This window comes from Pristiophorus japonicus, chromosome 2 (genome assembly GCF_044704955.1).
Source record: "Pristiophorus japonicus isolate sPriJap1 chromosome 2, sPriJap1.hap1, whole genome shotgun sequence".
Lineage (NCBI taxonomy): Eukaryota > Metazoa > Chordata > Chondrichthyes > Pristiophoridae > Pristiophorus > Pristiophorus japonicus.
In genome coordinates, this window is record NC_091978.1 from 29,224,995 (window position 1) to 29,251,693 (window position 26,699).

Consider the following 26,699-nt stretch of genomic DNA (forward strand, 5'->3'; position numbering starts at 1 on the left):
GTAATCTCAGGATTGCTACCAGTGCCACATGCTAGTCAGAGTAGGAATGGCAGGATAGCTCAGATAAATGCGTGGCTTGAGGAGTGGTGCTGCAGGGAGGGATTCAAATTCCTGGGACATTGGAACCGGTTCTGGGGGAGGTGGGACCAGTACAAACCGGACGGTCTGCACCTGGGCAGGACCGGAACCAATGTCCTAGGGGGCCTGTTTGCTAGTGCTGTTGGGGAGGAGTTAAACTAACATGGCAGGGGGATGGGATCCTATGCAGGGAGACAGCGGGAAATAAAATGGAGGCAGAAGCAAAAGATAGAAATGAGAATAGTAAAAGTGGAGGGCAGAGAAACCCAAGGCAAAAAACAAAAAGGGCCACATTACAGCAAAATTATGAAATGACAAGCCTGAAGGTTCTGTGCCTCAATGCAAGGAGTATTCGGAATAAGGTGGACTAATTAGCTGCGCAGACAACAGTTAATGGGTATGATGTAATTGGCATCACGGAGACATGGCTCTAGGGTGACCAAGGCAGGGAACTCAACATCCAAGGGTATTCAACATTTAGGACGGATAGGCAGAGAGGAAAAGGAGGCAGCGTGGCGTTGCTGGTTAAAGAGGAAATTAATGCACTAGTAAGGAGGGACATTAGCCTAGACGATGTGGAATTGGTATGGGTGGAGCTGCGGAATACCAAAGGGCAGAAAACGCTAGTGGGAGTTGTGTACACACCACCAAACAGTCGTAGTGAGGTTGGGTACAGCATTAAACAAGAAATAAGCGATGTGTGCAATAAAGGAACAGCAGTTTTCATGGGCGACTTTGATCGACATATTGATTGGGCTAACCAGACTGGTAGCAATGTGGTGGAGGAGGATTTCCTGGAGGGTATTAGGGATAGTTTTCTCGACCAATATGTCGAGGAACCAAGTAGAGAGCTGGCCATCCTCGACTGGGTGATGTGTAATGAGAAGGGACTAATAGCAATCTTGTTGTTCAAGGCCCCTTGCGGAAAAGTGACCATAATATGGTAGAATTCTTTATTAAGATGGAGAGTGACACAGTTAATTCAGAAACTAGGATCCTGAACTTAAGGAAAGGTAACTTCGATGGTATGAGGCGTGAATTGGCTAGAATAGACTGGCAAAGGATACTTAAAGGGTTGACGGTGGATAAGCAATGGCAAACATTTAAAGATCACATGGAAGAACTTCAGCAAATGTACATCCCTGTCTGGAGTAAAAATAAAACGGGAAAGGTGGCTCAACCGTGGCTAACAAGGGAAATTAAGGATAGTGTTAAAACCAAAGAAGAGGCATATAAATTGGCTAGAAAAAGCAACAAACCTGAGGACTGGGAGAAATTTAGAATTCAACAGAGGAGGACTAAGGGTTTAATTAAGAGGGAAAAATAGAGTACGAGAGGAAGCTTGCAGGGAACATAAAAACTGACTGCAAAAGCTTCTATAAATATATGAAGAGAAAAAGATTAGTGAAGACAAACGTAGGTCCCTTGCAGTCGGATTCAAGTGAATTTATAATGGGGAACAAAGAAGTAGCAGACCAATTGAACAAATACTTCGGTTCTGTCTTCACTAAGGAAGACACAAATTACCTTCTGAATGTACTAGGGCACAGTGGGAAGGAGGAACTGAAGGATATCCTGATTAGGCAGGAAATTGTGTGAGGGAAATTGATGGGATTGAAGGCCGATAAATCCCTGGGGCCTGATAGCCTGCATCCCAGAAGACTTAAAGAAGTGGCCCTAGAAATAGTGGATGCATTGGTGATCATTTTCCAACAGTCTATCGACTCTGGTTCAGTTCCTCTGGACTGGAGGGTAGCTAATGTAACACCACTTTTTTAAAAAGGAGGGAGAGAGAAAAACGGGTATGGACTGGTTAGCCTGACATCAGTAGTGGGGAAAATGTTTGAATCTATCATTAAGGATGAAATAGCAGATGGAAAGCAGTGACAGGATCGGTCCAAGTCAGCATGGATTTATGAAAGGGAAATCATGCTTGACGAATCTTCTGGAATTTTTTGAGGATGTAACTAGCAGAGTGGACAAGGGAGAACCAGTGGATGTGGTGCATTTGGACTTTCAAAAGGCTTTTGACAAGGTCCCGCACGTGAGAGTGGTGTGCAAAATCAAAGCACATGGTATTGGGGGTAATATACTGACGTGGATAGAAAACTGGTTGGCAGACAGGAAGCAGAGAGTCGGGACAAACGGGTCCATTTCAGAATGGCAGGCAGTAACTCGTGGGGTGCCGCAGGGCTCAGTGCTGGCACCTCAGCTCTTTACAATATACATTAATGATTTAGATGAAGGAGTTGAGCGTAATATCTCCAAGTTTGCAGATGACACTAAACTGGGTGGCAGTGTGAGCTGTGAGGAGGACGCTAAGAGGCTGCAGGGTGACTTGGACAGGTTAGGTGAGTGGGCAAATGCATGGCAGTTGCAGTATAATGTGGATAAATGTGAGGTTATCCACTTTGGGGGCAAAAACAGGAAGGCAGAATATTATCTGAATGGCAGCAGATTTGGAAAAGGGGAGGTGCAACGAGACCTGGGTGTCATGGTTCATCAGTCATTGAAAGTTAGCATTCAGGTACAGCAGGCGGTGAAGAAGGCAAATGGTATGTTGGCCTTCATCGCTAGGGGATTTGAATATAGGAGCAGGGAGGTCTTACTGCAGTTGTACAGGGCCTTAGTGAGGCCTCACCTGGAATATTGTGTTCAGTTTTGGTCTCCCAAACTGAGGAAGGACGTTCTTGCTATTGAGGGAGTGCAGCGAAGGTTCAACAGACTGATTCCAGGGATGGCTGGACTGTCATATGAGGAGAGACTGGATCAACTGGGCCTTTATTCACTGGAGTTTAGAAGGATGAGAGGGGATCTCATAGAAACGTATAAGGTTCTGACGGGACTGGACAGGTTAGATGCCTGAAGAATGTTCCCGATGTTGGGGGAAGTCCAGAACCAGCTGACATAGTCTTAGGATAAGTGTCGGCCATTCAGGACTGAGATGAGGAGAAACTTCATCACTCAGAGAGTTGTTAACCTGTGGAATTCCCTGCCGCAGAGAGTTGTTGATGCCAGTTCATTGGATATATTCAAGAGGGAGTTAGATATGGCCCTTACGGCGAAAGTGATCAAGGGGTATGGCGAGAAAGCAGGAAAGGGGTACTGAGAGAATGATCAGCCATGATCTTATTGAATGGCGATGCAGGCTCGAAGGGCTGAAATGCCTACTCCTGCACCTATTTTTACGTTTCTATGTTTCTATGATTGCAGATGGCTTTGCAGGACAACCTTGAGGAGCTGATAGCTATGAGTGTGAAGGCAAGTGATGGTTTTCTTCTTCTTCACTCTCCACTCCCTCTTCTTGGTCAGCCAATGACTGGGCAGGTTGGATTTCTTGGGTGTCTGAAATGAGGGTTGTGGTGAGGAGAGAGCAGGAAAGCAAGAGCTGCATACTTATACCAATGAAGATGAAGCAACGGCAGAAAAGGAGGCACGCTGCTCGAAGAGGGAAGTGGAAGAAGCAGAAGAGGAGGAAGCAGAAGAAAGTATGAAACTATAAAAGTAAACTAGCACAAAATATAAAAACAGTTGGCAAGAGTTTCTATAGGTATAGAAAAAGGAAAAGAGTGGCTAAAATAAATGTTGGTCCCTTAGAGGACGAGACCGGGGAATTAGTATTGGGGAACATGGAGATAGCAGAAACTCTGAACTAATATTTTGTATCAGTATTTACAGTAGAGAACACTAACAATATTCCAACAGTGGATAATCAAGGGGCTATGGCGGGGAGGAACTTAAAACAATGACAATCACTAAGGAGATGGTACTCAGTAAGATAATGGGACTAAAAGCAGATAAATCCCCTGGACCTGATGGCTTGCATCCTATGGTCTTAAGAGAAGTATCGGCAGGGATTATGGATGCATTGGTAGTAATTTCCCAAAATTCCCTGGATTCTGGGGAGGTCCCAGCAGATTGGAAAACTGCAAATGTAACACCCCTATTTAAAAAAGAAGGCAGACAAAAAGCAGGAAACTATAGACTAGTTAGCCTAACATCTGTGGTTGGGAAAATGTTGGAGTCCATTATTAAAGAAGCAGTAGCAGGACATTTGGAAAAGTAAAATTCAGGCAGGCAGAGTCAGCGTGGATTTATGAAGGTGAAGTCATGTTTGACAAATTTGCTGGAGTTCTTTGAGGATGTAAAGAACAGGATGGATAAAGGGGAAACCAGTGGATGTGGTGTATTTGGACTTTCAGAAGACATTTGACAAGGTGCCACATAAAAGGTTACTGCACAAGATAAAAGTTCATGGGGTTGGGGGTAATATATTAGCATGGATAGAGGATTGGCTAACTAACAGAGAACAAAGTGTTGGGATAAATGGTTCATTTTCTGGTTGGCAACCAGTAACTAGTGGGATGCCTCAGGGATCAGTGATGGGACCCCAACTATTTACAATCTATATTAACGACTTGGAAGAAGGGGCTGAGTGTAACGTAGCCAAGTTTATTGATGATAGAAAGATGGGAGTAAAAGTAATGTCAGAGGAGGACACAAAAAATCTGCAAAAAGACGTAGACAAGCTAACTGAGTGGGTAAAAATCAAACATTTGGCAGATGGAGTATAATGTTGGAAAGTGTGAGGTAATGCACTTTGGCAGAAAAAATCAAAGAGCAAGTTATTATTTAAATAGAGAAAGATTACAAAGTGCTGCAGTACAGCGGGACCTGGGGGTACTTGTGCATGAAACACAAAAGGATAGTATGCGGGTACAGCAAATGATTAGGTAGGCCAATGGTATCTTGCTTTTGAGGCAGTTCAGAGAAGGTTCACTGGGTTGATTCTGGAGATGAGGAAAGGTTGACTTATGAGGAAAGGTTGAGTAGTTTGGGCCTCTACTCATTGGAATTCAGAAGAATGAGAGATGATCTTATCAAAACGTATAAGATTATGAGGGGGCTTGACAAGGTGGATGCAGAGAGAATGTTTCCACTGATGGGGAGACTAGAACTAGGGGGCATGATCTTAGAATAAGGGGCCGCCTATTTAAAACTGAGATGAGAAGAAATTTATTCTCTCAGAGGATCTGTGGAATTTGTTGTCTCAGAGAGCAGTGGAAGCTGGGACATTGAATAAATTTAAGACAGAAATAGACAGTTTCTTGAACGATAAGGGGATAAGGGGTTATGGGGAGCGGGCAGGGAAGTGCAGCTGAGTCCATGATCAGATCAGCCATGATCTTATTGAATGGCGGAGCAGGCTCGAGGGGCCATATGGCCTACGCCTGCTCCTATTTCTTATGTTCTTATGTAGAAGGAAGCTAAAGAGGAGGAGACAGCTCAAGAGGAGGAAGTGGAAGGAAGGAGGCAATCCAGACATCCCCTTTCTGGCTGGGATATCCAGGATGGAATCATCTGCCTGCGATACCAGTGACCACAATCCCAATTTCCCTTACAACATTTGTCCCACACCTTACCTTCCCTCTGTCACTGACCATCCTGGTGTCCTCTTGGCCACAATGCTGAAATAAAAGCACCACAAAGCAAACTTTCCAATCCAACTTTATCCATATAAGAATCCAATATAACATCAAGAAATCAACTAATCACCTTTATGCATTCCCTTAGTGACTGTCTTGTGCCTGCCTTTGCCTATCCTAGTGATGTCACGCGATGCTACCCCAGTGGCTGCAGCAGTGGGGGAGACTGCAATGGCCTTGCAGGACAACCTCAAGGAACTGATAGCTGGGAGTGTGAAATCTTCTTCTTCACTCTCCTCTCCCACTTCTTGGTCAGCCATTGGCTGGGCAGGCTGGATTTCTTGGGTGCCTGACATGAGGAAGGCAGCAGGGTCAGGGGTTGTGAATGAGGGGAGGGTGGGAAAACAAGAGCTGCATGCTTGCACCATGCGCAGCTTATATATCAGAAGATATTGTGGGATGAGGGGGAAGTAGGATATGAGAAGGAGGATAACGTATGAGGATACCCGCATCTTGTATTCTCTCAGCCCCACCACTGGCCAAGGGTTGAGCCATGCTCCCACCAAAAATGGCCAACACCGTCTCCTCCAAGGGGGTGAGGTGAAGCTATGAAAGTAAGGTGTGTCTCGTGGTTGATTGAGATCGTTGGTAGGTGAGTGATGGGGAGTGGGGGGATTATGCATTAAAAAATGTTTGAGGCTTGCGGTGCAGTTGGTAGGAGACGGCTTTGGTAGATGCATTCACTGATCTTGATCACTGGTCTGAGGTCATGCTTCTTCTTTGGGCACTGGAGCCAGATCCTGGAGCGACACTGCTGACAGTGATGGCCTCGGCGATCTGGGCCCTCAGTGTTTTTTCTGGAGGGCCTCCTGGCCCCCTGTGGGTAGAGGACCTCTCTTCCAATGTTGACAAACCTGCACAAATGGAGTGCTGCATGCGAGACCCTGGATACTCTTTCCCTGGCCTGTTGAGCCATTTATGTTAGTACTGAAGCACTTTTACCATTTATTGCATGCAATAGGCTGTTCAGCTTTAAGAGCTAAAGACTGCCATTTTGGAATTCTTTGTAATTATTTTTATGAAGGCAGTTGAGCTCTAAGGGCTAAAGATTGCCTACTTTTAATTTTTTTTTAAATTTTAGAAGGCAGTGCTCCTTGAAGGACTTGAAACTGCTTTTTAAAATGGCAGCCTTGCTTTAAGAAAAGGCTGCCTCGCCCCAGGGACACCACGGCTATGCAACATTGGTCCTCCTGCTGAGCGGACAGCCATAAGCAGCGCGTTCCATGCTAAGCTGTGCGCTCCAGTCATTCAAACGGTGCTACCTGCGATCTTTTTACAGGCATGAGCAAACTTCGCCCCGAGGTCGCACCGCCTGTTTTCAGGCTCTATCGGATTTCTGGGCCCATATCTTTTTGTTGCAGCATGCATGACTAAGTTAAACATATCAACATTTATCTTGTCAGCCCTTTAAGTATTAACTTCAATAAGATTATCTCTGAGTCTTCTCCTCCTGTGTAAACATTCCCAGTTTCTGCACCTGCTCCTCATAATCCAGGGGCCTAATCCCAGCTGTTAATTTAGTTGCCCTTCTCTACACCATCTCGAATGCCTGATGCCTTTCTCATAATACGGTGACCAGGATTGTGCACATTTGGGGGCAGATCAACACTTTTACAATCATATTTTGAGAATTCTGCAGTATTTCGTTGGCTATATAGCCTAAGATCCTATTTGCTCTCTTTACTGCTGCCACAGACTGCTGATTTATTCAGCAATATATCCATTAGTACCCCCAAATCTTTCTCCTGTGTACTGTACTGTAAAATATTATTTCGCTTTTATTATCACCGTTTATTAGCCTTTTGCAATCTTATGACTTTACACTTTCGCACATTGAATGAAACCTACCAATCTATCCATGTCCTTTTTTGATCAACCTATTCCCAGCAGTTTGCAATCCCTCTCAACTTGGCGTCCTCTGTGAACTAGGAGGGGCCGAAACTGGTGGAGGTTGCGCCCACAGCTGCCGAGGTTCCGCCAGAAATGTAGTTTTTCTGGGCAATTCCTCCGGAACCGCTCATGTGCCGTCCAGGTTCCACCTGGCGGGAGATTGGTCGTGGCCAGATCTGCCAGCGCGACATCATGCCACCCACCCATGCTGGATGCTGCAAGTCGGCCATTTTGGTGAAGGATGCTGGCCTCAGATCGACCTGTCGCCCGCCAGAAGCAGGTGTGAGCTGGCCTGAGTCGGGTGGCAGGGAGAAGGGCTCCGAGTGTTGCAGCGCTGCACGTCGCAGGGATCGTGCAGGTGCTGGACCATCAGGAGTGGGACTGCTGGACAAAAGTTTGCTGGATGTTGCTTTACTTTATCGCTGATGGTCATGTTTATTTTGGATGTGATAAAAGCGACTGAACTGTCTCTAGGCTGATGGAAACTTTTTACTTTGACCTTGCTGAAAGACTTTCATTGAGAAGCCCAATGGCGAAGGCAAAATAATTATGAATAAGTGAAAAGTCTTCAGCATGTCACATTTTGTGCAGTCAAGCTGATTAATTAAATCTGTGACACAGTCCTTCAAGAAGTTCTCAGGGAAGCACTACATATAACATAGAGGACGAGAGGGTTAGATTTAGAATGATCTATTGGAAGCCTGATGCAGCAGCAGACTCTGACAACATTTGTCTGGGAGGAAAAGGGTATAAAGTTACAGCTATTCGACTTAAGGGGCAGAGCAAACTGAGGAAGGACTATGGTCAATAGAACACAGCAAGAGACAAGTGCCATGGTGACTCAGTGGCCTACCGTTGAGGTTTCACGACTAGACTGCCACTACCCCATTGTTTGCACTGCAAGGAAACTACTTCATAAATTCTGTTCTGATTCATCACAAAAGACTTGTACCCAGCGTGCCTTGTTGTGGTGATGGACATAAGTCTATTCGGAGAGATGTAATTAATCTGACAGATTGAATAACCCTCACAGCACATAAAGAGTAATGTGATGGACCTTAACCCGCACAGAAAGAGTTCAGATATTGTTATAGATGTGGACTTGTATTTACTCTGTACAGCCACCAGAGGGCTCATTCCCGGGAGTCCCAAGGGATCCCATAATCCTTTCGGAGCACAGGTATTTAAGAAGGCTTCACAGGTTGGAGAGGCACTCTGGAGACCTGCAATAAAAGACTACGGTCACACTTTACTTTGAGCTCACAGTGTTCAGTCTGACTCTTTCTCCATACACAACAGAGATGTTTCTCCATATGACTCCGTTGAAGGGAAGGTGTGGTGGGTGGACGAAGTGGCAATGAGTAGTGAAAGATGGTAACGGCTCAGTGGAGATGCCCTCCGAGAGTTATGAAAGCATTTAATGCGGAACATATTTAGGCGCATAATGTGACTGCGCAGAGGGTATAGGATTATGTTAGGAGGGAGCAGCGGGGGTTCGTCGAGGAGGCGGAGAGGGAGGTAAGAGAGGCCTACAAGAGGCCCAGCAGTCGGAGAGAGCAGCAGGAGTTCATTGAGGAGGTGGAGCGGGACGTCGGAGAGGCCTACAAGAGGCCCAGCAGTCGGAGGGAGCAGCGGGATGTCGAGGAGATGGAGCAGGACGTCGGAGAGGCAGCGGGAGGTCCAGGAGGCCAGCTGCAGCTGGGAGGCAAAAAAGAAGTAGAAAGAAATCGAAAGGTGACATCACAGCCAAGGGGGTAAGTGATTGGCTGGTCATTGGTAAGTAGTTGTTCTTTTTCTTTTCTATATCAGTAAGTAACCTTTAGCATTATTGTTGCCAATTTAAGTTATTCTAAGGGTTACGTCATGGCAGGACAGCTCGGACACATGTTATGCTCCTCCTGTACTATGTGGGAAGTCAGGGACGCTTCCGGTGTCCCTGACGACTGCGTGTGCGGGAAGTGCATCCGCCTGCAGCTTCTGACGGTCCGCATTGCGGCACTAGAGCTGCGGGTGGATGAACACTGGAGCATCCACGATGCTGAGAATGATATAGCATGTTTAGTGAATTGGTCTTACCGCAGGTAAGGGTACACAGCCAGATAGGGAATGGATGACCAACAGGAAGAGCAGTGCAAGGAATGTAGTGCAGGGGTCCCCTGTGGTCATCCCCCTGCAAAACAGATACACTGCTTTGGGTACTGTTGAGGGGGATGACTCATCAGGGGAGGGCAACAGCAGCCAAGTTCATGGTGCCGTGGGTGGCTCTGCTGCACAGGTGGGAAGGAAAAAGAGTTGGAGAGCATTAGTGATAGGGGATTCAATTGTAAGGGGAATAGATAGACGTTTCTGCGGCTGCAACCAAGACTCTAGGATGGCATGTTGCCTCCCTGGTGCAAGGATCAAGGACGTCTCAGAGCGGGTGCAGGGCATTCTGAAAAGGGAGATGAACAGCCAGTTGTCGTGTGCATATAGGTATCAACGATATAAGTAAAACATGGGGTGAGGTCCTACAAGACAAATTTAGCGGGCTAGGAGGTAAATTAAAAAGTAGGACCTCAAAAGTAGTAATCTCAGGATTGCTACCAATGCCACGTGCCAGCCATAGTAGGAATCGCAGGATAGCTCAGGTGAATACGTGGCTTGAGGAGTAGTGCACAAGGAAGGGATTCAAATTCCTGGGACATTGAAACCGGTTCTGGGAGAGGGGGGACCAGGACAAACCGGAAGGTCTGCACCTGGGCAGGACCGAAACCAATGTCCTAGGGTGAGTGTTTGCTCGTGCTGTTGGGGAAGAGTTAAACTAATATGGCAGGGGGATGGGAACCTATGCAGGGAGACAGAGGGGAGTAGAATGGGGGAAGAAGCAAAAGATAGAAAGAAGAAAAGTAAAAGTGGAGGGCAGAGAAACCTAAGGCAAAAAGGACTAAGGGCCACCTTGCACCAAAATTCTAAAGGGCAAAGTGTGTTCGAAAGACAAGCCTGAAGGCTCTGTACCTCAATGCGAGGAGTATTCGGAATAAGATGGAACAATTAACTGCGCAGATAGCAATTAATGGGTATGATGTAATTGGCATCACAGAGACATGGCTTCAGGGTGACCAAGGCTGGGAACTCAACATCCAGAGGTATTCAACATTTAGGAAGGATAGACAGAGAGGAAAAGGAGGCGGGGTGGCAGTGCCGGTTAAAGAGGAAATTAATGCAATAGTAAGAAAGGATATTAGCTTGGATGATGTGGAATCGGTATGTATGGAACTACGGAACACCAAGGGGCAGAAAACGCTAGTGGGAGTTGTGTACAGACCACCAATCAGTAGTAGTAAGGTTGGAAACAGCATCAAACAAGAAATTAGGGATGCATGCAATAAAGGTAGAGCAGCTATCATGGGTGACTTTAATCTGCATATTGATTGGGCTAACCAAACTGGTAGCAATGCGGTGGAGGAGGATTTCCTGGAGTGTATTAGGGATGGTTTTCTACACCAATATGTCGAGGAACCAACTAGGGAGCTGGCCATCCTAGATTGGGTGCTGTGTAATGAGAAAGGACTAATTAGCAATCTTGTTGTGCGAGGCCCCTTGGGGAAGAGTGACCATAACATGGTAGAATTCTTTATTAAGATGGAGAGTGACACAGTTAATTCAGAAACTAGGGTCCTGAACTTAAGGAAAGGTAACTTCGACGGTACGAGACGTGAATTGGCTAGAATCGACTGGCAAATGATACTTAAAGGGTTGAAGATCGATCGGCAATGGCAAACATTTAAAGATCACATGGATGAACTTCAACAATTGTACATCCCTGTCTGGAGTAAAAATAAAACGGGGAAGGTGGCTCAACCGTGGCTTACAAGGGAAATTAAGATTACTGTTAAATCCAAGGAAGAGGCATATAAATTGGCCAGAAAAAGCAACAAACCTGAGGACTGGGAGAAATTTAGAATTCAGCAGAGGAGAACAAAGAGTTTAATTAAGAGGGGGAAAATAGAGTATGAGAAGAAGCTTGCCAGGAATATAAAAACTGACTGCAAAAGCTTCTATAGATATATGAAGAGAAAAAGATTAGTTCAGACAAACATAGGTCCCTTGCAGTCGGATTCAGGTGAATTTATAATGTGGAACAAAGAAATGGCAAACCAACTGAACAAATACTTTGGTTCTGTCTTCACGAAGGAAGACATAAATAACCTTCTGGAAGTACTCGGGGGCCGAGTTTCTAGTGAGAAGGAGGAACTGAAAGATATCCTTATTAGATGGGAAATTGTGTTAGGGAAATTGATGGGATTGAAGGCTGATAAATTCCAGGGGCCTGATAGTCTGCATCCCAGAGTACTTAAGGAAGTGGCCTTAGAAATAGTGGATGCATTGGTGATCATTTTCCAACAGTCTATCAACTCTGGATCAGTTCCTATGGACTGGAGGGTAGCTAATGTAACACCACTTTTTAAAAAGGGAGGGAGAGAGAAAGCAGGTAATTATAGACCGGTTAGCCTGACATCAGTAGTGGGGAAAATGTTGGAATCAATTATTAAGGATCAAATAGCAGCGCATTTGGAAAGCAATGACAGGATCGGTCCAAGTCAGCATGGATTTATGAAAGGGAATTCATGCTTGACAAATCTTCTGGAATTTTTTGAGTATGTAACTAGTCGGGCCCAAGTTTCCACATGATTCGCGCCTGATTTTTAGGAGCAACTGGTGGAGAACGGACTATTTTAGAAATCGCAATTCTCCACATTTTTTTTTCTGCAGTTCTAGTCAGGTAGAACAGTTCGAGTTTAGAACAGAATTTTTTCTTCAAAAGGGGGCGTGTCCGGCCACTGACGCCTGATTTGAAAGTTTCCACAGTGAAAATGTACTCCAAACTAAAGTAGAATGGAGCCAGTGAAGATTTTTGTAGAACTGAAAAACCTGTTCTACACATTAAAAAAATCAGGCGCAGGTTACAAATTAGGCGTCCAGAACGAGGTGGGGGGGAAGGGAACTCATTAAATTCGACAATAAATCCTTATTTATACTTCTACAAATATTATACAAATAAATCCAACCTGAATATACATTTATAAGCCAAGAAAAGATTAAATAAACCATCTTCCTACCTGTGTGAAAGTGCTTCAGCCAGGGAGAATTCTGCAGCTGTTCGTGCCGCTGAGCGAGAGAGGGAGGGAGAGAGAGAGGGAGGGAGAGAGAGAGGGAGGGAGAGAGGGGAGAGAGAGAGGGAGAGAGAGAAGGGGGAGAGAGAGAGGGAGAGAGAGAGGAGAGGGGAGAGAGAGAGAGAGGAGGGGAGAGAGAGGGGAGGGGGAGAGGGAGGGAGGGGAGAGGGGAGGAGGGAGGGAGGGAGGGGAGAGGGAGAGGGAGGGAGGGGAGAGGGAGAGGGAGGGGAGAGAGAGGGAGGGAGGGGAGAGGGAGGGGAGAGGGAGGGAGGGGAGAGGGAGGGGAGGGAGGAGGGGAGGGAGGGGAGGGGAGGGGAGAGGGAGGGAGAGGAAGGGAGGGGAGAGGGAGAGGGATGGAGGGAGAGGGAGGGAGGGAGGGGAATGGGAGGAGGGAGGAGGGGAGAGGGAGGGGGGAGGAGGGAGGAGGGAGGAGGGGAGAGGGAGGGGGGAGGAGGGAGGAGGGGAGAGGGAGGAGGGAGGAGGGGAGAGGGAGGGAGGAGGGGAGAGGGAGGGGGAAGGGAGGGGAGGGAGAGGGAGGGGGAGGAGAGGGAGGGGAGAGAGGGGGGGTGTCGGGGAACACGAGCGGGTGTCGGGTCTGGGGAGCGGGTGTCGGGTCGGGGAGCGGGTGTCGGGTCGGGGGGGGAGCGGGTGTCGGGTCGGGGGGGTGGGGGAGCGGGTGTCGGGTCGGGGGGGGAGCGGGTGTCGGGTCGGGGGGGGGAGCGGGTGTCGGGTCTGGGGGGGAGCGGGTGTCGGGTCGGGGGTGGGGGGGAGCGGGTGTCGGGTCGGGGGGGAGCGGGTGTCGGGTCAGTGGGGGGGAGCGGGTGTCGGGTCGGTGGGGGGGGAGCGGGTGTCGGGTCGGGGGGGGAGCGGGTGTCGGGTCGGGGAGCGGGTGTCGGGTCGGGGGGGGAGCGGGTGTCGGGTCGGGGGGGTGGGGGAGCGGGTGTCGGGTCGGGGGGGGAGCGGGTGTCGGGTCGGGGGGGGGGAGCGGGTGTCGGGTCTGGGGGGGAGCGGGTGTCGGGTCGGGGGTGGGGGGGAGCGGGTGTCGGGTCGGGGGGGAGCGGGTGTCGGGTCAGTGGGGGGGAGCGGGTGTCGGGTCAGTGGGGGGGAGCGGGTGTCGGGTCGGTGGGAGGGGAGCGGGTGTCGGGTCGGGGGGGGAGCGGGTGTCGGGTCGGGGGGGGAGCGGGTGTCGGGTCGGGGGTGGGGGGAGCGGGTGTCGGGTCGGGGGGGGAGCGGGTGTCGGGTCGGGGGGGGAGCGGGTGTCGGGTCGGGGGGGGAGCGGGTGTCGGGTCGGGGGGGGGAGCGGGTGTCGGGTCGGGGGGGGGGGCGGGTGTCGGGTCGGGGGTGGGGGTTGGGGGGGAGCGGGTGTCGGGTCGGGGGGGGGAGCGGGCCTCGGGTCGGGGCGGGGAGCGGTATTCGGGTCGGGGCGGGGGGGGAGAGCGGGTCTCGGGTCTCGGTCGGGGCGGGGGGGAGCGGGTCTCGGGTCGGGGCGAGGGGGGAGAGCGGGTCTCAGGTCTTGGTCGGGGCGGTGGGGAGCGGGTCTCGGGTCGGGGCGAGGGGGGAGAGCGGGTGTCGGGTTGGGTCGGGGCGGGAGGGGGGATGCGGGGGTCGGGTCTGGTCGGCGGGGGGGGGAGCGGGTGTCGGTCTGGTCGGGCAGGGAGCTCCTGCTGGCCGTGGGAGGAGCCTCATTCACGCAGCCCCAGTGAGGCCATTCAGCCAGGGCTAGGGGCTGGGACCCCAGCTCTTTACAATATACATCAATGATTTGGATGAAGGAATTGAGTGTAATATCTCCAAGTTTATAGATGACACTAAACTGGGTGGCGGTGTGAGCTGTGAGGGGACGCTAGGAGGCTGCAGGGTGACTTGGACAGGTTAGGTGAGTGGGCAAATGCATGGCAGATGGAGTATAATGTGGATAAATGTGAGGTTATCCACTTTGGGGGAAAAAACGCGAAGACAGAATAATATCTGAATGGCGGCAGATTAGGAAAAAGGGAGGTGCAACGAGACCTGGATGTCATGGTTCATCAGTCATTGAAAGTTGGCATGCAGGTACAGCAGGCGGTGAAGAAGGCAAATGGTATGTTGGCCTTCATAGCTAGGGGATTTGAGTATAGGAGCAGGGAGGCCTCACCTGGAATATTGTGTTCAGTTTTGGTCTCCTAATCTGAGGAAGGATGGTCTTGCTATTGAGGGAGTGCAGCGAAGGTTCACCAAATTCCCGGTATGGCAGGACTGACATATGAGGAGAGACTGATCAACTGGGCCTTTTTACATTGGAGTTTAGAAGAATGAGAGATGATCTCATAGAAACAAAGAAGATTCTGACGGGATGGGACAGGTTAGAGGCGGATAGAATGTTCCCGATGTTGGGGAAGTCCAGAACCAGGGGACATAGTCTTAGGATAAGGGGTAGGCCATTTAGGACTGAGATGATGAGAAACTTCTTCACTCAGATGACCATGTCATCTCAGGGGTGACACTCCGCCATGTTTGGCCTCGGAAAAAAGAGGGTTGAAGTGCAAGCCTTAAGGTCTGCCCTGCAAGTAGGTAAAGTGGGAGCAATTGAATGACAGCCTTCCTGCATTGGTAACACTTCCTTGTCATTTTTCGATGGCCTGCTGACAGGCCCCATTGTACAGTGCAGTCAGATGTGGATGGGAAGATATTCCTAATAAACCAGAAGACCTGAGGGACAGATGTGTGTTTCTCACAAGGCACCACACATGACGTTAAGATCAGACACTCACCAATAGAGGGTCAACAATGTGAGTGTATTTACAAGTGCACAATAGCAAAGGTTACATAACATTATTACATTTATAAACATTTACACTACCAACACCCACCCCTCTACCCGGCACCACCACCTCTCTTCCCCCACTTGAAGTGATGCCCAAGCTCCTGTTCCTCACCTCACCTACACCACGGCGTGCCGCTCCCCAGCCCCTCACTGCCTCTGGTTAACAAGCTTGTGCAGGAGGGCAGCGGGATGTCTGCAGACATGTGAGTCTTGGTGAGAAGGCAGGGAACATGACCGAAGGCGCTGGGATCTCCTGCTCCTCCGGATCTGTCTGCCTTGAGGGTGTGGGCTCGGGGGCCTGCACTACGTGTACAGAAGCCATCTCTTGCCTCATCGCCTCAAAGGTCTCGGTTGTGCGCTCCAATACAGTAATGAGCCGGTCCATCTTGTCATCATGCTGCTGGGTGAAGGTGGCGATGCTGCCAGCTATCCCAGCCATGGTCTGGAGCATATCGCAACCTATCTTTGCTCCACCTCCGTTACTAGCTCCTCCAATTCCTCTTCATTAAACCAGGGAGCTTTGCCTGGTTTTGGCAGTCTTCATGGCAGATTTTTGGCCACTCATCGTCAATGATGAAACGATTGGATATGCAAGAGGTTGTGGGTCTCAATTTCTCACACTGCCCCCTCTGCAACTCAGACTGCCCCCTCTCCAACCTCCAACTCTGTCCTCTCCAACCTCCAATTCTCTCCTCTCCAACCTCCAACTCTCTCCTCTCCAACCTCCAACTCTCTCCTCTCCAACCTCCAACTCTCTCCTCTCCAACCTCCAACTCTCTCCCCTCTCCAACCTCCAACTCTCTCCTCTCCAACCTCCAACTCTGTCCCCTCTCCAACATCCAACTCTCTCCCCTCTCCAATCTCCAATTCTTTCCTCTCCAACCTCCGACTCTCTCCCCTCTCCAACCTCCAACTCTCTCCTCTCCAACCTCCAACTCTCTCCCTACTCCAACCTCCAACTCTGTCCTCTCCAACCTCCAATTCTCTCCTCTCCAACCTCCAACTCTCTCCCCTCTCCAACCTCCAATTCTTTCCTCTCCAACCTCCAACTCTCTCCCCTCTCCAACTTCCAACTCTGTCCTCTCCAACCTCCAACTCTCTCCTCTCCAACCTCCGACTCTGTCCCCTCTTCAACCTCCAACTCTCTCCCCTCTCCAACTTCCAACTCTGTCCTCTCCAACCTCCAACTCTGTCCTCTCCAACCTCCAACTCTCTCCTCTCCAACCTCCAACTCTGTCCCCTCTTCAACCTCCAACTCTCTCCCCTCTCCAACCTCCAATTCTTTCCTCTCCAACCTCCAACTCCCTCCTCTCCAACCTCCAATTCTCTGTCCTCTGCAACCTCCACCTCTTTCCTCTCAAATGCTGCCTCTCTCCTCTCAAATGCCAACTCGCTGCTCTCCCCTCTCCCCCTCACAGGTGGAATAAACTGGTGTGTCTTTATGCGCATGCGCAGTACAGCAATCAGCCTCAAACGGCCCTGAAATGATGGCATGTCGGAAGATAAAAACTACAAAAAATAAAAAATACGCATGCACATTGGAGGCCCTCCGAAGATCCACGAGTGGAGATGCCTCCAACTGCTGCACAGTGATGACGCCAGTCCGCTCACTCCTGCTCTCGCCTGCCGACTGCCGCTGCCTGCCGCTGATGCTGCCGCCCACACAACGGAGCCGAAAGTGGCTCCCGACGGGACCCAGCGGCAGCGGGCGGCACAAGGGTAGGTGCCGCCCAGGGGCCGCCAAGAAATGAGCGACAACCAAATTTGGCCCAAGAGAGTTTACACCCTGTCTTCCAAGTGCAATGGTTATGGCACACAGGTTGAGAGTTCAAATCCCATCATGGCAAGTAGTGAAAATTAATTAAAAAATGAATCTGGCTATGTGTGGGCTAGCACCAAGTAAATAACATTGAAAGCGGCCAGATTGACACAACAGATTCACCAATGTCCTTCAGTAAGGGGAACAAGCCTGAGAATTAGGGTTGCCAACCCTTCAGTATTGCCCTGGAGTCTCCAGGAATTGAAAATTAATCTCCAGGACATTGTTATTAGCAAGCCAGGCCAAAATTGGCCCTTTTTACAGCCTCGTTAGTGCCTCCGGGAGGAGCTAACGGGGCGCAATGGCCTTTTGGTCCCGGGGCAACCAGCAGTAGTGCCTCGCCCCAGGTGGCGCGCAACAAGCAATGATGTAATTGCTATTCGTACCGACCACATTGTGCCCCGCACCAATCCCTTTGGGCCCTGCGGGGGAAATTGCCCTGTGGGTGGCGATGCCAGTGCAGGTGGATGTTCACGCCAGCTTCGTGCCACTGCCGGGGTGCCCCTTAATGGGGAGGGCGAGTGCGCCCCGGGCCGCCATTTTATTTTGTTGGCCAACTCTTCGGTTGGCCCGATAATGGCGGCCCTCGCTTCGACCAGGCCTCCATCATGCAGCCTGGCACTCCCTTTTGGGTGCTGGACCCACTGGCCCGGTCGAGCCCAGTAGTGGCCACCAAAGGGCCTGCAGAGTGCACAACGGCCCTCCCCTTTAACTGAAGGGGCGGGGCGTTGTAGCGTGTGAGCGCTATGTGGAGCCAAGTAGCGCTGGTCTGTTCAGCACAGTGCAGCACTCAGTGTGGCGCTGACGTCCCGGGAGTGCGACTCCAACAAGGTGGAACGCCCGAGAGAGCGCTCCGCCTCGTTTCAGGGGCGCAAAGCCCAATTCCACGGCAGGGACGGAATTTCCGGGCCGGACGCAGGAAGTCCTGGCCCCAGAAGGTTATCGCCCCCAATCGGAGCGCGGGGCAATTTCGGCCCCAGAGGGGTTTTTTTGGTTTTCTTTAATCAACTTTGTTCATTAGTGATAAAAAATATTGGAGATAGGAAAAACAGTTCAAGATTGACAGTCAAAAATCATCTAATTAGCTGATGCTGAGCCTGATTGCTTTTTAGTTGACGTGGGAAGGCACTGATTTGCGAGGTTGGACCTGTTGGGTGACTAATGGCGGGTGTATGAAGGCGGGGCAGTTGGAGCCTGTGATACATCCAACCACAGATGGCAACCGACACTGAATGGTGACTGCTGTTCCTATGCACCTGCCACCCCTACTTGGTCTGGCATAAATGCGACTGCAGTCCCACATTACATGGTTGACTCTTAACACCCTCTGAAGCAGCCCAGCAATCCAGTCAGTGGTATAAACATTCACTATGAAGCAGAAGGCCCACCAGCACCATTTCATCAGTGGATTCACCAGCATCACCCAACTCCACAAAGCACAAAAAATGAAATACAAATAGTTCAAAACTGGCACTGAGACCGGGATTTTCCTTTTCAAAATGGCGGTGTAGAGGTGGCCTGTCATGTAAAGTGGGGTGGACAGACCTTCTGCCAAAACTCTACCCTGAAAAATGGCCACTGTGATTTCTCTAGCATGGCCCAGATCTGCCTGTCTGGAAGTGCACCACACCACATTTAAATAAAGCAGGGGTTACATGGACAAGTGCGTCCTGGGGTTTCGCTGTGAAGGTGGTGATGCCTCACCGACTGGAAGAGATGGGAAGTGGAAAGTCACACAGGAGTGCGATTCTGAAATATTGCTTTGGCTGGGAGTCACTTCCACCATTTTAAAGCTGTAATACATAAAGGTATTTTATAAAACTTGCTGAAAGTCTAAAGGCAACTGTGCATTGTGGAAGCAGCTCCTTCAGTCAGAATGAATGGTATATGCTCTCAAAATAGAAACAGTAAGTTCATCAATCCATGCACTGCACACTTACTATGCCTTACATTTAAAACTTTTTGTACTGATTTAAAAAGGTACTTTGAGCCATGCAGCCTAAAAATTGTAGTAAACAGTTAGCAAGCATACCCTTATCATCAGCACTGCTTTCCTGATGTCACGTACTCCATCGTAAACTAAGCGTGAAGCATCTATGAACTCGTTCTCTTCGAAAGCCTGTGGGGGATTTGCACTCAGTGCTTCAATTGCAACTTCCACTTGTTCAGCAAAACGAGGCATAACTGGATAGGAGCGGGGGGGGGGGGGGGGGAAACACAAGTAAAGCATTAGAGATTTGTTTTCCAGTCTCTGTTTCTGCCTGAAGGCCTGAGCACTCTTTTAAAGGGTACCCAGGCTTGTCTTATTGTCACAGAATGCGCTGCAGATTGGGCACTGATTAATTCTGCAGATGCTCTGTTATGTAGGTATAAAATCACTTCAGTATAAACGGCTTAAGACGGAGAGAGAAGAAGTAGGATAGTGGGTGCAGACTGCATAAGGCTTTGCTTGGGAAAGAAAGCAGGTGCTGGAATAATATTTCTCTGTGTTGCAAGGCATCAAAGTTTTAATATCAAATCAATTAAACAAAACTAAACCAGGATTTGAGTATGGTGCTGGCTCATTGATTGTGTAAAACCAGTGTGTTCTGGATTCACACAGCATATTTTTATTTATTCATGTTGATTTAACATTTACAGCTGGGAGCATCCTTGCCTCTGAGCCAAATATTTGTGGTTTCAAGTCCCACTTGAGGACTTTCGTAGAATCCCACAGCCAGGAGGAGGCAACTCGCCCCATCGTGTCTGTGCCGGCTCTTTGATAGAGCTATCCAATTAGTTGCACACCCCCTGCTCTCTCCCCATTGCCCTGCATTGTTTCCCCTTCAAGTATTTATCTAGACTTGAGCAGATAATCGAGGTTGACTTTACAATATAGCACCGAGGGAGCACTGCATTGTCAGAAGTGCAATCCTTTGGAAAAGACATCGAGCGCAGGCTTCACCTGTCTGTTCAGGTCGATTTATTGTACCAAAATTGGAGGAAGAGCAGAAAGCTCCCCAGAGTCCCAGCAAACTCCCGTACTTAATATCACAACAAAAAAAGATGACTTAGAGATTCATCTCGATGGAATGTCGCTCAGTCCCAAATGGTTACCGCCTATGCCCATTTCAGTTCAAAGCAATCCATTGTACGTGTAGCTGTGAGATTTTTCTGCGACTTGATAAAGCACTACACACATGCAAGTCTTTCGTTTTAATGCAGCCTGTGCTTCCACACGATCCAGCACATAACTAATTCAATGGTTTCTATCCATGGTATGAGCTGCTGCTGAGAATGCTGAATCGGGATGGACAGAGAGAGAATTGTTTAATCATACTGAAGTTCAGTAACCAACTGGTGATCAAGTAAGGTGACACCATAGCTCTTCCACCTACCAAAGGCTCACTTTATTTCTTAGGCCATTTCTGGCGATAAATGTTGCTCTAAAGGATAGTGTCCTACCTTTCCATGCGATCATTTAAACCTTCATATGTCTGTCAGGTAGTTCTGCAGTTTTGTGCAGGTCTATTGGCCAATTACATTGCAAATCCAGAGACCAATGTGCCTCTAAGCAATCAAAACCGAGAACCATGTAAGCAGTGACCAATCAGATCCCAGAACTAATTCTGCATTTCTGACTAGTGTAATCATAATAATATCCATTCATTGTCGACCAAATAAAAGTTTGTTGTGGCATACACACACTCCACTATGCACCCCTTAAAATCAAATGTATACAATAAAATAAAAACACAAAACATTCAATCAATTCAGGAAGAAGTCAGTTATGTATTGTATTGTTTAATCATTCTAACAACACCCCTGATACCCACACTAAAGAACACTGTAAAGGGCCTCAGAGACAGCACTACCACAAGTATACCTACTGTCCCAACCAAATAGCATATGACTATTTTCCACAATTTTCAGCTGAAAAGCATCTGCCAAAACTTCAGAGAATGTACCTAGTCCTTGATCTGCTCAGTGCTTCCTACTCCACATCATGTGCAAATGCTCTCTGCTCCCTGCATTGCTCCAAGTTCTCTGGTCCTTGCTCTTCTCAGAGTACTCCCTGCTCCGCTCAAATACTCGGCACACAACCTTCCAGCTGTCCCTAATCCCAGACTCCATCCCATTTAAGCAGATCTGGAGATGCTTAAGTGAACTGTGCCGAAATGTTTGTTAGAGTGGCGATTTGTAAATGTGTATGTTGGCATCAGCACCTTTCATGGGAATAGCCTTTTGAAATTCTTCGAATGTGTGAAATCTGATGATATGATTGTAGAGGCAACAAAATAGCAATTCGGGAGGAGATGGTGACAAAGGCAAAGATAAAGATGTACTGTAAGTCAAAAGATGAGATTTCCATACTGCCAACAAAGAAACAAAATCACACTGTTGCCTTATTCAGAGGGGTACCTCAATATGACACAAAAAGGAAAATCACATGGTAGTCTTCTTAACATCATGGCCCATGCTAAAAATATCAAAAACTGCTTGTGCATTGTTGTTCTCTTTGTTGGAGAACTGAGCTTACTGAACACAAACAATAACAATGCCAGCATCTCTTTGTGCAAAAACGTTTGTATCAAATTGACAAGGATCTGATTGTTTGCATTGGGAATGCTGGAAATTTGAAGTTCAACGTGAATAGATGGCTGTAGGAGCATTAGATTGGAGAACATGGAGACAACCTCCATTTCTGGACTGACAGACCTCTGTCCAAATATTCTCAAACAAATTGAACACATTGGGGCCGAAATTGGCCCTTTTTTAAAGAGCCGTTACCGAGGCGGTGACGGTGAAGAAAGCACACACCGGTCGGACGGCGCGAAGTCACTTACAATCGCGACATTGCCCTCATTTTTTGGGAGGGGCGGTGGACAGTTCCGTCCCACCGGTGTTCCCACCCCGTCGACCCCTTACCAACCGCCAGCAAGACTCTTTCTACCCCGCGTGGGGAATTGCCTCGCGGGAGCAGATCGGCTGCCGGTCAGTTCCCCCGACAGTTTTCCCCTGCGGGAAGCTGTCGGTGGCTGGCCGGCATGTCTGCCCTTAAAGGGGAGGGCGCACTGCTGCGGCCGCCATTTTATTTTAATTGTCAGCCGATTCCGAGGCCGGCTCAATAATGGCGGCCACGGGTTCGGCTTGTCCACCAACAGGGAGCCTAGCAACCCCCTCTTGGTGTCGGACCGCTGGCCCAGCCGAAACCCTCCCTGGTGGCCCAGTGTGTGCCATTAACATGGCTGCAGTGTTCGCAGCGGCCCTCCCCTTTAACTGAAGGGGAGCGACGTTGCTACACGTCAGCGCCGCGCTGATGACACGAAGGAAAGATTGTAAGAGAAGGGAAAACCATCCGTGGCTAACTAAGGAAATAAGGGATGGTATCAAATTGAATAGGAGAGCATACAATGTGGCCAATACTAGTGGGAGGCCAGAGGATTGGGAAACTTTTAAAAGCCAGCAAAGAACGACTAAAAAAAATGATAGAGAGGCAAGATAATGAAATATAAAAACAGATAGTAAGAACATAAGAATTAGGAACAGGAGTAGGCCATCTAGCCCCTCGAGCCTGCTCCGCCATTCAATAAGATCATGGCTGATCTGGCCGTGGACTCAGCTCCACTTACCCGCCCACTCCCCATAACCCTTAATTCCCTTATTGGTTAAAAATCTATCTATCTGTGACTTGAATACATTCAATGAGCTAGCCTCAACTGCTTCCCTGGGCAGAGAATTCCACAGATTCACAACCCTCTGGGAGAAGAAATTCCTTCTCAACTCGGTTTTAAATTGGCTCCCCCGTATTTTGAGGCTGTGCCCCCTAGTTCTACTCTCCCCGACCAGTGGAAACAATCTCTCTGCCTCTATCTTGTCTATCCCTTTCATTATTTTAAATGTTTCTATAAGATCACCCCTCATCCTTCTGAACTCCAACATGTAAAGACCCAGTCTACTAAATCTATCATCATAAGGTAACCCCCTCATCGCCTTCAATCTCTTGCATACCCTAAATCTTAAAAAAGGGCTTTTTTTTCTATCAAGCCTTGAGAGCAGACTCTTTAAGAGCCTCTGATGTGCAGTTTCCTCTCCCTTGCTTTGACCAGGTCACAGCATCAGGCTGAATATGGGCTGGGAGCTTGGCATCTTCATTTTAGGCTGACCCCCAAAGTTCTAGTGAGGCTATTCGTTCTCTATTTGGGCGATCACAAAACCTGCTGCGCCAATTTTCCACCGAGAATCATAGAATGGTTACAGCACAGAAGGAGGCCATTCGGCCAATCGAGCTCCTGCCGGCTCTCTGCAAGAGCTCTTCAGCTAGTCCCACTCCCCCGGACTTTCACTGTAGCTCTGCAATTTTTTTCTTCTTCAGGTACTTATCCAATTTCCTTTTGAAACCCATGATTAAATCTGCCTCTACCACCCTCTCAGGCAGTGTTAATCATCTGCTACCTTTTTGTTTCAGACCTGTTAAAAATGGATTAAATAACGACACATATGCAGATCCTAACCACTCGCTGCATAAAAGGTTTTTCCTCACGTCGCCTTTGGTTCTTCTGCCAATCACCTTAAATCTGTCTTCTCTGGTTCTCAACCATTCCGCCAATGGGAACAGTTTCTCTCTATCTACTCTGTCCAGATCCTTCATGATTTTGAATAGCTCTATCAAATCTCCTCTCAATCGTCTCTGCTCCAAGGAGAACAACCTCAGCCTCTCCAGTCTATCCACGTAACTGAAGTCTCTCATCCCTGAAACCATTTTTTTAAACCTTTTCTACACCCTCTTAGACTTTCACATCCTTCCTAAAGTGCAGTGTCCAGAATTGGACACAATACTCCAGTTGAGTTTGGTCTTTCCAGTGACTTGACTCTTTCCTCTGCAGACATGCTGATGGGGTGGGGTGTAATATCATCTTTCCAGTTTGAGTTGGAGTGGGGTGGAAACGTATCCGTGGATTCTACCGGACACATTTTTCTCTTTTTGTAACAAAAACAGTGTTAATTTCCCTTGCCTTGGAAATTTACAGGACAGAAAGGGGCCAATTGCACATGTGTCCTTATTTAATCCATTTTTAGCAGGTCTGAAACAAAAAGGTAATTTTGTGGCAAATGATTTTGTTCAACATGGGACTGAAAGAAAACAAGCCAAACAGAAAATGCTAACAATCACTTTCACACTTCTCAAGCAGCTAAACTGGAATTTAGCCAGAATAACCAAAGTGTATTTTGCTCATCCAATTATAAAAACTGCACAATGAAAAATTAAGGAAAAAAAGAAAGACGCATTTATATAGCGCCTTTCTCGGACATCTCAAAGTGCTTTACAGCCAAAGAAGTACTTTTGGAGTGTAGTCACTGTTGTAATGGCAGGAAACGCAGCAGCCAATTTGCACACAGCAAGCTCCCACAAACAGCAATGTGATAATGACCAGATAATCTGTTTTTTTGTTATGTTGATTGAGGGATAAATATTGGCCAGATCACCAGGGATAACTCCCCTGCTCTTCTTTGCAATAGTGCTATGGGATCGTTTACATTGACTTGAGAGAGCAGACTTGAGGGGCCTCGGTTTAACGTCTCATCTGAAATACAGCACCTCCAACAGTGCAGTGCTCCCTGGAGTGTCAGACCAGGCCCTCAAATCTGCCACCTAGCTCATGGTCTACAGGGCTGTAGTAATACCCGCCCTCCTGTATGGCTCAGAGACATGGACCATGAACAATAGACACCTCAAGTTGCTGGAGAAATACCACCAACGATGTCTCCGCAAGATCCTACAAATCCTCTGGGAGGACAGACACACCAACTTTAGCGTCCTCGGCTAGGCCAACATCCCCAGCATTTAAGCACTGACCACACTTGATCAGCTCCGCTAGGCAGGCCACATTGTCCGCATGCCAGACACGAGACTCCCAAAGCAAACGCTCTACTCGGAACTCCTTCATGGCCAGCGAGCCACAGGTACGCAGAGGAAACGTTACAAGGGCACCCTCAAAGTATCCCCGATAAAGTGCAACATCGCCACTGACACCTGGGAATCCCTGGCCAAAGACCACCCTAAGTGAAGGAAGTGCATCCGGGAGGGCGCTGGGCACCTCGAGTCTCATCGCCGAGAGCATGCAGAAATCAAGCACAGGCAGCGGAAAGAGCGTGCGGCAAACCTGTCCCACCCACCCTTTCCCTCAACGACTATCTGTCCCACCTATGACAGGGACTGTGGTTCTCGTATTGGACTCATTTTAAGAGCCACATAAGGACTTATTTTAAGAGTGGAAGCAAGTCGATTCCGAGGGACTGTCTGTGATGATGATGATGAAGTGTCAGCCTAGATTTTTGTGCTCAAGTCCTTAAAGAGGGACTTGAACCCACAACCTTCTGAAAGCCTGTTTCATTGACCAGGATGTGGAAGTCCTGATTGATATAATTTACTGGACTTATCAGCATATCAATACATCATAGACCAGGGTCATCTTGAGGTTAGCTCCTGCAAAGAACAAGGAGGGGTGGGGGTTGGAAACCTTAACAAATTGAAAAGGAACACAAAGGAAAGGCATGGAATTCTACCTCATCATAATATGGAGAGGAAGGAAATATAAGAACCATCCATTTTGAAAGTCAGAGTACATGATATAAACGCTATAGTCATGCACAGAAGTGCTAAGCAGGATTGAGCACAGATTGGAATACAATTTTAAGTGGCAGGATAATACAAATTACATCGTACCTGCAGGATTGCAAACAGAATGCACTGCATGAAGGAGTTTATATATCTTAAATGAAAGAAACATTTTTATAGCACTTTTCACGACCAACGGTCGTCTCAAAGCGCTTTACAGTCAATGAACTACTTTTGGAGTGTAGTCATAGGAACATAGAAAATAGGTGCAGGAGTAGGCCATTCGGCCCTTCTAGCCTGCACCACCATTCAATGAGTTCATGGCTGAACATGCAACTTCAGTGCCCTCTTCCTGCTTTCTCGCCATACCCCTTGATCCCCCTAGTAGTAAGGACTATATCGAACTCCTTTTTGAATATACTTAGTGAATTGGTAGAGAATTCCACAGGTTCACCACTCTCTGGGTGAAGAAGTTTCTCCTCATCTCGGTCCTAAATGGCTTACCCCTTATCCTTAGACTGTGACCCCTGGTTCTGGACTTCCCCAATATTGGGAACATTCTTCCTGCATCTAACTTGTCTAAACCCGTCAGAATTTTAAACGCTTCTATGAGATCCCCTCTCATTCTTCTGAACTCCAGTGAATATAAGCCTAGTTGATCCAGTCTTTCTTGATATGTCAGTCCCGCCATCCCGGGAATCAATCTGGTGAACCTTCGCTGCACTCCCTCAATAGCAAGAATGTTCTTCCTCAAGTTAGGAGACCAAAACTGTACACAATACTCCAGGTGTGGCCTCACCAAGGCCTTGTACAACCTCCCTGCCCCTGTACTCAAATCCCCTCGCTATGAAGGCCAACATGCCATTTGCTT

General features: G+C 48.4%; 1 protein-coding gene across 4 annotated transcripts in view; it reads right to left on the reverse strand.

Annotated features, from left to right (window-relative positions):
* Positions 1-26,699, reverse strand: part of ctnna2 (catenin (cadherin-associated protein), alpha 2) — a 1,881,920-nt gene that overhangs the window by 237,813 nt on the left and 1,617,408 nt on the right. For all 4 annotated transcript variants that reach the window (XM_070866818.1, XM_070866819.1, XM_070866821.1 and 1 more), the window contains one exon: positions 19,262-19,413. In XM_070866818.1, the coding sequence (XP_070722919.1) occupies positions 19,262-19,413 (152 nt within the window). The remainder of the gene's footprint in view (positions 1-19,261; positions 19,414-26,699) is intronic.